A 12265-nucleotide genomic window follows, 5' to 3' on the forward strand; every position below is an offset into this window, starting at 1 on the left:
TCATCACTATCTAATTCCAGAACATTTTTATCACCCACATAAAATCTGGGAACCCCTGTTCTAAGAGACATCTGAGATTCCTGTGTCTAAATATGAGAAGGTTAAGGAGAAATAATTTATAAGAAGAGTGTGCATAGAGTTCAGCTTTGAGCTTGAGCCTTTTTTTTCTGACTGCTGGCTGTACAGGCAAGTGCCTGTGCTCTGGTCAGGAAGACTTTATTGTGAGAAACCTGCTTTCTTGTTTATCAAAATCTATACTGATTTTAATAAAGAATTGTAGCCATTACTATCTTTAAAAAGAATAAAATGCCAATAGATAGCTATTAGAGCATGGCTTAAACAGAATCCCAGTGTATAAAACAGATAAAATGAGAACTGTCCTACTTAAATTGGGGTGGAGTCTAGAATCCTTATCACTTAGCATCCTTCATTGCTCAGCATTGGCCCTTGAGATGCCTTCACAGAATAAGAGAGCTCAAAGATCTTGTTTGAAAACTACTTTAACAAACAAGCTTGTAGACTCTGTGTTGTGGTGGTCTGATCAAGGCACAGGTTTGTGGCAACATACCCTAAAATCATACTGAAATAGCCTCTTGAAGGTTAAACTTAAATCAACACTGACATTGTAAACCTAAAATTGTGAAGTGCTGATAGCCAGTGCCAAAAACCCTGTTGTACACATGTAGAAAGAGACTCAAAGGGGAACCCTGGCGTGATCAAGGTCTTAGACTATCAGAAATGGAACTGAAACAAGTTTTAGGACCTTCTGATTCTTGGTTTGATGTTTTTCCTACTTATTTCAAGATCAAATTTTGAAAAGACATGACCATTTTTCAAAATCTATGTTTTTTTCTGCATTTTTCTAGTTTTCTGGAAATCTATAATGAACGAGTGAGAGATCTGTTGAAGCAATCTGTTCAAAAAAAGTCCTATACCCTGCGGGTCAGGGAGCACCCAGAGATGGGGCCCTATGTACAAGGTGAGCCACTGTGGTCCTGGAGGTCTGAGACCAGGTCAGAGCTGGGGAAGCTCTCCTTATGGTTACTGATTTATTCATAAATGTGTAATGGATACTTACTCTGTGCCAGCTACTGAGCTAGACACTGGCTATGTACTGATAAATAGAAAAGACAGGTCTGCTCTCACAGGCAAGCTTACAGTCTTGTGGAGGTGAGTCAGGACAAACAATTATAAGCTGTGATAAAAGCTAATAAAAAATAGACTCAGTGATGGAAAAGAACATTGGGCATTGTAGGCGACCTATTTGCATGGGGCAGTCAGGAAAAGCTTACTCCGAGGGGATAACATTTTAAGCTGAACCTTGAGGGGATACAGGAGCTAGAAGAATGGTGTAGTGAGGGGAAGAGTGATTCAAGTAGAGGGAGTTGGAGCCTGAGAGAAGGGCTTAATGGTTTCAAGGACGTCATTGTGTTTAAAGCATGTGAATGAGGGGGCAAGTGGCATGGAAAAAGGTTGGGTCTGTGGTGCCAAATCCAGCAGGTCTTGGACTGATTCCCAGTCCAGTTAGGTTCATTTTTGGGGTAGTTTCTTTTCCATTGGTGGTGACAAGGAGGTGGGGAGATGTCGGACATGGGGCAGGGTTTGAGCTGCTTCCTCATCAAGCATGATGTTTGGTGTTTGGTATTATCTGTCTTATTCTATTAGTCTAGGTCTTGCTATTAAGTTGGGTTCTTTCTGGAGGAAGTTTTTGCCCTTCAAGGAAACTCATAAGAAGTAATCTATAAATTTTATGCTCTTATTCTCTTAGCAATATGCTAATTTAAATCCTGACAAAGAGAGGGACATGAAAGATCAAGAACTGGTCTCTTCTCTTATCATGGCATGGCTGGTGGCTGACTCAGTAGGTGTACCAGTCACTGATTCTGCTACCAGTGTTATTCTCCAAACATTCCATCATAAATGGCAGACTAGAAACAATAAATACCATTTATATTGCTGAGAGCCAGTTGGAGTTTCCTCTCTCCCCAGATGCTGGCCTTATCTCTGGGTTTCTATCTTCCCCCAATATATGGCCTGGAAATTTTTTGCTATCTGGTTATTCCTCTGTGTCTTCACACAGATTTCTTTTGTAATTCATTCAGTTTTTTATGTTGTTGTTTCGGGACGTCCTTCTTCTTCTTTTTTTTTTTAATTTTTAAATTTTTTCCACTTTTAAGGTGTAAGTTTAAGATGTGCAGCATAATGGTTTGACTTACATATATCATGAAATGATTACCACAGTAAGTTTGTTAATACCCACCAGCTCATATAGACACAAAAAAAGAAGCAAAAAAAAAATATTTTCCTCGTTATGAGAACTCTTAGGCTTTAATTTCTTAACTTTCACATGTATCATAGGGCAGAATTAACTGTAGTCATCATGTTATTCATTACATCCCTAGTACTTAATTATCTTATAACCTTTTGACCACCTTTCTCCAAACCCCCCTCCCCTTCCACCTCTGGAAACCGCACCTCTCATCTCTTTCTATGAGTTTTGTTTTTTCTTTTAGATTCCACACGTAAGTGAGATCATATGGTATTTGTCTTTCTCTGTCTGACTTATTTTCACTTAGCATAATGCCCTCAACGTCCATCTATGTTGTTGCAAATGGCAGAATTTCCTTGTTTTTTAATTTTTAATGGCTGAGGAATATTTCATTTTGTGTAGATACCGCAACTTCTTTATGCATTCAACCGTGATGGACACTTAGGTTGTTTCCATGTCTTGGCTATTGTCAATAATGCTGCTATGAACATGGGGGCACAGATATCTTTTGGAGTTAATGTTTTCATTTCCTTTGGGTATATTCCTGTGTCCAACTTTTTCTAATAGTGTTAAATAGAAGGTTTGGCTTATAAGATCTAATTTGCTATTACTAAAAGCAGAATGTCTCCATCCTTGGTTAAATTTTTAAAACTCTGTATTATAAAGAATTTTGAACATGCACAAAAGTAGACTGCCATAATGAATCTCCATGTACCTGCCACCCATTACAATAGCCATTAATTCTTTGCCAGTCCTGCTATATTTACATTCCTGTCCACCTTCCCCATCCTATATTTTTTGAAGCAAATTCCAGATGTCACATCAATTCATCTATAAATAATTTAGTATATAGCCCTAAAAGATAAAGAATATTTTTTTAAAATAACCACAAATCTAGTATCACATCTAAATATAATTCCTTAAATGAAAAAAATTGGTTAATGTTCAAATTACTTTGCTAATTTTTAGTGTAATTGTATTCAGCAATCAGTCTGTGAACTTATTTTCTCCTGAGTCTCTAATATAGAGATTTCCTAGCACGATTATAAAGGACCTTTTCAATTCAGTCAGCAACCAGTCATAAAAATTTATTTCCATGTCTTTAAGCAACTCTTCACCTTTTTAAATCCTTCCTGTTCTACGGTGGCCAAATTCAAGTCTCACTTCCTTCATGGAACCTACTCTGATTACTCCTCTGATCTCTTTAGCATTTATTATCTGTTCTACTCCTATGGCACTTGGCCCAATTGTCTTATATAGTATAACTTCTCATGATTGTAAACTTTGGGAAGATACGGATATGTGTACCATATGTTTTCTATGCCAAACTGAGTCTGTCATTTTGTGGGGAGATTGCATCTGTATACTTTAGAAATTTAGTGATGGCCAAATGAAATAATATATAAGGACTTTTTTTTTTAATCTACATAGCAAAATTGCAAGGAATTATTGTTATTGTTTTTGTTGTCATTGTCACTACTAGGTGAATTGTAGACTATAATCTCTGTGTTCTCAGAACCTATCATAATGCCTAATGGTAGACTCCCAATGAATATTTGTTGGTTATCATCTAAATAAATTTAGCAAGTTCCCCCATGTCTATGAGATGATATGAAGTAGGCATGATAAAGGTAAAGGCCTACAGGTTAAACTTTACCAAAAATTTTATTTAAAATCTTTTTCCCCCTTACAAATCTAATAGGTTTATCTCAACATGTAGTTACCAACTATGAGCAAGTGATTCAACTCTTGGAGGAGGGAATAGCAAACAGGTAACAGGTTTGTTTGTTCCTGTCATTCTTTTCAGCCTCATTTTTCTTCCTGTGTCTCATTTCCCTTTGGAGTATACGATGATTATGACAATACTTCTCTTTGCATCTCCCCACATTCACAATGAGGAGGTCTTTCTCAATATGGTAATGTACCTAGGGTAAGGTGCAGTGACTCAGATTTATTGCTCTTCTCACTAATAATGAAGCTTGAGTTTGTTTTGGATATAGTAATACTAGGCAGTAAGCCCAGAGGTTTACTCAGTGCTTTGTCTTACAGTACACAACTTCTGCTATTTCAATCAAAGAATAGATTCTTGCATGCATTGTTCTCTCCTTGGGCTTACTAGAGATAAGGACTGATACAGTGCACTTTACAAGTGTGTACTTGTAAAGATTACTCAAAAAGAGTGTTTGAATCTGCTATGAAATATCTAAGTGCTGTTGACTCTCCTAAATGCTATTGTAAATTGTGATAAATTTCCTTATGTTAATTACTATGAAATACTAGAATGTTATTAGTATATACCTGAAAAGATAGCCTTTGATCAAGGGAAGTTTAATGACTTCTATTTACCCTATTAATATCAGGTGCAAGTTAATTGAACATAAAGGAAAAAAAAATTTTAATTGAATATTCTTTTCCTTGAGTGTCCTGGAACTCCTGGAGGTACTTGCTTCTGATCTCCTGGATACCCTGAGTTCCTTGACTTTTAAAGTGTTAGGCTTCACCTTTCCTTTTTATCCTTTAATCATGAGAGCAGCTTGTAGATTTTGACTCTCTTCTTCAATTCTCTAGCTCCTCTGAGAACAGAAATCAATAGGTGGTCTTAAACTGAACACAATCGACTTAGATTCACATAAAGGGAAGGCTCTCCTGACTTAACAGTGGAATAAATTTCTAACGGAGACTATGAATTCTATCTGGCTTAAGCATGATGTTGATTAATTCAAGATCTCATTTCAAAAGGCTTTCTGACACTATAAAATTAATATTCTCTATTTAATCACTATTTTCCCTGTCTTTGAGGCTTCTACTCCAGCAAGCTCTCTACCTCCATTTATTTAATGTGTCTGTCTCGGGGACATTCTTCCAGGTTAATGACGTTTCAGTATTCCCCTTTTCAGCTCTGATTTTTGCTTCTATTGCTTAAAAAAAGTTCTAATGTAGTTTCAGAGTGACGATACACTCCCATTTGTTCTCAGATATCAGTACCTAAAGTGCTGCTGCTGCCCTCATTGGACTACTTTCCTAACTGTACTGGACTAACTATGGATGTTTTATGATTCTCATCTGTGAACCTCAGCACTAAAATTTCTTGTGTTCCCCATTTATCCTTATGGATCCATCATGCATAAACAATCCTTGTCCTAACTGTCTTGCCTTGTATATACAGAATCACAGCAGCTACCCATGTTCATGAGTCCAGCAGCAGATCCCATGCCGTCTTTACTATCCACTACACACAGGTTGGTTACCTCTTATATTTGGTAAGTTCTTTCTTCCTCTCGTCCCTTCTGACTACCTTCTTGTCTTTTTTTTTCCCTTTCCTCTTACCCTTCCATTTATAGGCCCTTCGATAATGACCTAATATAAGGAGGACCTACATACAGTGTATTAAGCTATATACCTAGGAAGAGTAGAGGCATTTTATAAGACTAATCAAAATGTCTCCTACTTATATTTTACTTTTAACATTTTAAAGCATTTTCATATCTATATCTCAATATGGGAACTTTAAATGAAAAGCAAGATTGAAATAAAAATAAGCATCAAAATGAAAAAGTGGATTCATGTCCATTATGATAGAGTGAGGAGATCAACAAATCCTATCCCTAAAAGGCAACTATAAAGCGGACAAAACTGTCAAAAGCAACCACTACTCTGTTCTAAAAATAGGTCACAGGCATGTAATAAACTGAGAAGTATATATTCAAGAAAACTACTGAATTGCAGGTAAAAACAGCACAGATGTGTGGCATATTGACTTGGGCTGCTCCCATCCTTACCTATACCCCAATCTCTGTCAGTGAGGTAGTTCAGTCAGGGAAGGGAGGCTGTGAAAACTGGGCACTCTGATGCTGCCACTGCCAGAGGTGTTTATTTGGAGAATCATCGGTTAGAGTGGTGATCTCAGTGGCAAGTGAACAGGAAGGGCAAGCGGTTCCATTAGCCTGAGATTGTAGGTCTGTTTCAGGCAAGAATGAACTGGAAGACTATCTGGGGATTTATGAAGTATTCTGGGAGATGCTATAGTCATAGAGGGCTTGATAAGAGTCTCGCATATCCTGAGGAATAGAAGCTGTGCACATGCATAGCAGAGACTATCCAGGCTCAAGCCAGCCATGCAGCACTAACTGGCAGAATCTACACACTTGTGCAGAAGAGAAACAGAAGGCCCCTGTGGCTAGTGGATGTGGGGATAAACTTAAAAACTACCTAAACTTTTATTGCATTCCCCAGCTCATGCATAGATCCATCAACAGACAATAGAAGTCTTGTTGGCTCTGTGTGTTTGACTATAATTTCTGATCAATCTTTGGCTTAACTCTAAGCTATGCAGATACAGGATGGCCCCTAAGAAGTCAAGTTTAAAATTAAAAACCAGGGAAAAAACTGAGCAGAGACCTCTTTGGCTGCATATTATGGAGGAGATAGATTTAGTCCAGGCAAGTTACCAAACAAAACAACTACTACCACCCTCAATCGGAAAAAATCAGAATCCAGAATTGTTATAGTATATTATTTAAAATATCTAGTATTCAGCCAAACAAACAAATGCAAAACAAACAAACTAGAAAATGTGACCCATGTTTAGGGGGTAAAAATCAATAGAAACTGACTCTTAGTGCTCTAGATGTTGGATTTAGCATACCGAGGCTTCAAAGCAACTAATATAAATAGGTTTAAAGAACTAAAGGAAACCATGTTTAAAGAATTAAAGGAAAACATGATAATAGTGACTAGAGAGAATTTCAGTAAAATGATAAGGATTTTTTTTTTTTTAAATGGGAATTCTGGAATTGAAACGTACAACTGAAATGAAGATTTCACTAGTGGAACTCAATAGCAGTTTTGAGATGGCAGAAGAATTAGTGAACCTGAAGATAGACCAATAGAAATCATCCAATTTGAAGAAGAGAAGTAAAAAATTTGAAGAAAAATGAACAGAGCCACACAGACTGGTGGAACAGCATCAGGTCTGCCAACATAGGTATAACGGCAATTCCAAAAAAGAAAGAGAATAGACATAAGAAACATTTGAAAAATAATGGTTGAAAAAAAATCCCCAAATTTATTGAAAATCATTAACCTACAGATCTAAGAAACTTAAGAATTCCAAGTAAAATAAACAAGAAGATACATACCTAGGCATATCATAGTCAGACTGCTGAATGAGAAAGAGAAAATCTTAAAAACAGCTAGAGAAAAATGACTGGATGGTAATTACATGATTAATGGCTGACTTCTCAGAAACAGTGGACCCCAGAAAACATAGTGCTGAAAGAAAATAAACTGTGAACCAAGATTTCGCTGTGCAGCAAAACTCTTTCTCAAAAAATGAAGATTAAATAAGAACATACCTAGATTGAAAAAAAATATGGAATTCATTGCTAGCAGCCCTATCTTATGAGAAAACTAAATGAAATATTTCAGACTAAAAGTGATATCAAAAAGTAATTTAAGTCTGTAGGAAGAAATGAAAAGTGTTCATAATGGTAAATATGTGGGTAAGTATAAAAGGCTATTTAAATATATTCCTTCTCATTTCTTCTAATGTCATTAAAAGAATAAAATTGTGTAAAACAAATAATAATGCCATGTTGTACATCAAATATACATTGTCATACATACGACAATAATGACACAAAGGAGTGAGGAGGAAGAGAGATATTTGAGTAAAGTTTCTATATTTTATAGGAATTAAGTTTTATTTTAAAGTCGATCATGACAAGATGCACATTGTGATCTATAGAGCGACCACTAAGAAAGTAGCTCAAGAATATAATTAAAAATTGGCAGAAATTAAAATGGTAGAATAAATATACTATTTAAGACAGAAGGAAGTGAAAGGGAACAGGAACAAAAAAATCAGAGAAAATAAGTAAACACATAATTTAGAACATACCACTAATTACGTGTGAATGGATGAAGGTACAGATTATCAGACTGGATAAAAGAAAGACCTAACTATGCTGTCTATGAGAAACACTCTTTAGATTCAAAGATACAGATAGGTTGAAAATAATGAGAAAAGATACACTGTGTAAATAGTAACCACAAGAGAGCTAGAGTGCTATATTGTTAGACAAAAAAATATATATATTTTAAGACAAATACTAGAGACAGACACTTCATAATGATAAAAGATTCATCCATCAAGAAGATATGACAATTCTAAATGTATGTGCTCCCAACAATAGCGCTCTAAATTCATAAAACAAAAATTGACAGAATTGAACAGAGAAAGACAATTCAATGACAATAGTTGGGGATTTCAGTATCCCACTTTCAATGATTGGTAGAACAACTAGACAGAAATCAAAGATATAGAAGATTTGAGGAATGTTATCAACTGTGACATGACATTTAAAGGACACTCCACTTAACATTTACAGAATACTTGTTATTTTTAAATCTAAGAAGATTCTCTAGGATAAACCATATACTGCATAAAGCTAATCAGGATAGTGCGGCATTAATATTATGACAAACAGATCATTGGAACTGATTTTTAACAAAGTTGCAAAGGCAGTTCAGTGGAGAATGTCTAGTCTCTTCAACATAGTGATAGAACAATTGGATATGCATATGTTAAAAAAAAAAAACGGAAACAACAAATTTGATCAATATCTTGTACTTTATCCAAAACTTAGCTCAAACTGAGTAATAGACATAAACGTAAAACCTTATTAAACTTGTAGAAGACAACATAGGAGAACCTTTGTGACTTTGGAATTGGTAAAGTTTTTTTTTTTTTTTTTTAAAGATAATTTAAAACTACTCTTTGAAAGATACTATTATGAAAATAAAGCCACCGCTTGGGAGAATTTATATGTAAAACATACATCTGATGAAGGGCTTGTATCCAGAACACATAAAGAACTCTCTTAAACTCAATTGTAAAGAAATAACTCAAAACAATGGGCAAAAATGTAAACTGACACTTTATTAAAGAAAATATACAGATTGCAATTAAACACTTGAAAAGATGCCCAACATTGTTAATTATAAGGGAAATACACATTAAAACCAAATGAAATACTACTACCCACTTTTTAAAATGGCTAATATTAAAAAGAATGATTATACTAAATAGTGAAAATGTATAGGAGCTGGAGTTCTCATACACTGCATTACTGGTGAGAATGTAAAGTGGTACAACTTTGGGTAAAAGTTGTCTTTCATCTTAAGTCCTAGCTGTTCTACTCTTAGGTATTTTCCCAAGAGAAAGTATATGTCCATACAAAGACTTGTACACAAATGTTCAGATGTTCATATTTGTACTTGTGTTCGTATTTTGTAATAAGTTACAAAATTTATTTGTTGTTCAAAACTGCAGACAACCAGAATGTCCATCAAGAGGTTACTGGATATACAAATCATGGTATATTCTTACAATGGAATACTGTTCAGCAATAAAACTTAACTATTTATACATGCCTCAGTATGTACATATCTTAAAATAATTATGCACGTCGAAAGAAGCCAGACATTGTATGATTCCATTTGTATGAAATATCCTCAGAAGACATTTATAGGGATAGAATGTTGATGCGTGGTTGCCTGGGCCTGGGGATAGAAATGGAGATTGATGGCAGGCAGATTTGAAAGGAATTTGGGGAATGTTTTGAAACTGGATTTTGGTGATGGATATACAAAGTTCAACAACAACAACAACAACAAAACAAACCCCCAAACCCCATATTGAATTTTTTTAAAAAGAAGGAAAAGTAGTTTTGCTTTTGAGAGCTAGATGCTCCTAGAATAGGACTTATAAAGGCAGGGTGCCTGCCCTTGCAAGGTAACATTCTGTGACTCATTAACAAGAGACAAACCTGCATCAGGAGCCACTTGCTGTGGATCTCTTTAGAGGAGTGATAGTCAGAGCCCCCTGGAGGGAAGTTGAGCATTTGCTTGATAAATCGTTCTAAAATTCCTAGTGCACCTGAAAATTGTGTTCAGACAACTTTGTGGGGATTTGCCTGCTCTGGAAATTCTGTTCGTAGTTTTAATGAAGTAAGGACCCAGAGCTTACTGATTGGATCTCTCAGATACTGAGAGCTCATTTGGTTCAGAGCACATTCAAATACAGATTTTTTGAGTGAGTTGGCTAAAAATCCAACATATCACTTTGGTTAGGAGGGTGTCTAAGGGGAAAAAAACACGTTGTTCCAAATGACAAGCTAATTTAAATGTGTTTTCTTCCTTAGGCAGTCCTGGAGAACAACCTCCCCTCTGAAATCGCTAGCAAGATCAACCTTGTGGACCTAGCAGGCAGGTAATTAGAATTTCAAAGCCAAAGGGAATTACTCCTTTGACAATGACTTTGTTCTTGCCCATTTTACAGGAAATAAACTTGTTCCAACCTTTTTCACATTTTACATCCTGAGAAAATTACAAAAAAAACCCCCACCCCAACACATTCTTTGAATGCTGGATTAAGAAATTATAGTTTTCCAAAGGCCGAAAAGTTTTATGTCAGGTGTTTTCAAGCTTAGCTGCCTAATAAAATCACCCAATACTTAGCTGCATCTTAGACCAAATAAATCAGATTAATAGTGGGAGTAAGAGGGAGTGCAGGCATCAGTAGTTTTTAAATCTGCCAAGGTGATTCCAATTTTTAGCCAAGATTGAAAACCACTACTCTAAGAAGAGGTAACTGAGTTAGCATATTGTTTTCCTTTGACTTAGTATTGATTTTATGTGGCTCTGTACATTACAAAAAAAAATGCTTTAAAAAATATTGTGGTAGTGGGGAGAAGATATTGCCTTTTAAGTATTAGAAGAAAGCATGAATTATAGTCACTTAACATATCCAGAAAGAAAGTCTTGAGGATAGTGTGGTCACACAAAAACGTATAAGATGACATAAGGAAATTTTCTTATTTTAAAACTACTAAACCTTAAAAAATCATATCCATGAAGATATTTGCAAACCAATGTTCATAGCAGCATTATTCACAGTGGCCAGCCAAGACAAAGAAGGAACCAAAGTATCCTATGATAGATGATTGGCTAAAGAAACTGTGGTACATATATACAATGAATATTAATGGACATGGACTATAAACAAGTGGTTACCAGAGGTTAGGGGATGGGGGAGGAGGAGAGGTAGATGGAATAAAGGGGGTCAAATATAGCGGGGTAGGGGGAAGGTGAAGTGGGTAAAGGGGATCAAATATATGGTAGCTGAAGGAAACTGGACTTTGGGTAGTAAACACAATAAAATATACAGATGTTAAATCACAATGTACACCTGAAAATTATATAGTTGTATTAACCAATGTTGCCCCAATAAACAATTTAAAAAAAAACTGCTAAATAATATGCTACAACATTCCCTTAAAAAATAAGTGCTGTCTGGAAGAAACTATATCAGCCATTCAAAAAAAAGGAATTTGAGACAGTTGATAGTTAATGACAATACACCACAAAGCCATTAATGTGAAATAAAACAATAGAGGTAGAGCAGAAGTGATTATGCCTAAAAACTACGCTAAAATCATTATTGTAAATGAGTATGACATTTAACTGAAAGTGCTCTGGCAGCCAAAATAAAAACATAAATGTAATGAATTATTTGATTTTTATTGCTTGAGGAGCAAAAGAATGCCAGTGAATTTATAAGATGGTAACATTTTTTCCAGAACTGAATTATGTAGGTCTCTTATGTGATATACAACATAATGGATAGTGTCTTTGAACAGCATTATAAGGATAGTATCATCTTGTTTGCTTTTGTTTTTGTTGTTTTTATTCTCTGTTTTAGTGAAAGAGCAGACCCCAGTTACTGTAAAGACCGGATTACTGAAGGAGCCAATATCAACAAGTCTCTTGTGACTCTAGGAATTGTCATCTCCACCTTAGGTATTTGGCTGATGGACTGAATCATCTGAGTGGGAGAGAGACTTTGGAAAATAACTTAATGTGTTTTCATTTTATCAAAATGGGGTAGATATAAGGTTTTTTTTTTTTTTTTTTGATAGTTACCTTTTGGTTTGG

General features: G+C 35.4%; 1 protein-coding gene across 5 annotated transcripts in view; it reads left to right on the forward strand.

Moving 5' to 3' along the window:
* The window catches only part of STARD9 (StAR related lipid transfer domain containing 9), a 102693-nt gene that overhangs the window by 52721 nt on the left and 37707 nt on the right, over positions 1-12265 (forward strand). For all 5 annotated transcript variants that reach the window (XM_016144935.2, XM_016144938.2, XM_016144939.2 and 2 more), the window contains 5 exons: positions 867-979; positions 3972-4041; positions 5436-5508; positions 10474-10541; positions 12033-12130. In XM_016144935.2, the coding sequence (XP_016000421.2) occupies positions 867-979; positions 3972-4041; positions 5436-5508; positions 10474-10541; positions 12033-12130 (422 nt within the window). The remainder of the gene's footprint in view (positions 1-866; positions 980-3971; positions 4042-5435; positions 5509-10473; positions 10542-12032; positions 12131-12265) is intronic.

The sequence above is a fragment of the Rousettus aegyptiacus genome, unplaced genomic scaffold, assembly GCF_014176215.1.
Source record: "Rousettus aegyptiacus isolate mRouAeg1 unplaced genomic scaffold, mRouAeg1.p scaffold_m13_p_3, whole genome shotgun sequence".
Lineage (NCBI taxonomy): Eukaryota > Metazoa > Chordata > Mammalia > Chiroptera > Pteropodidae > Rousettus > Rousettus aegyptiacus.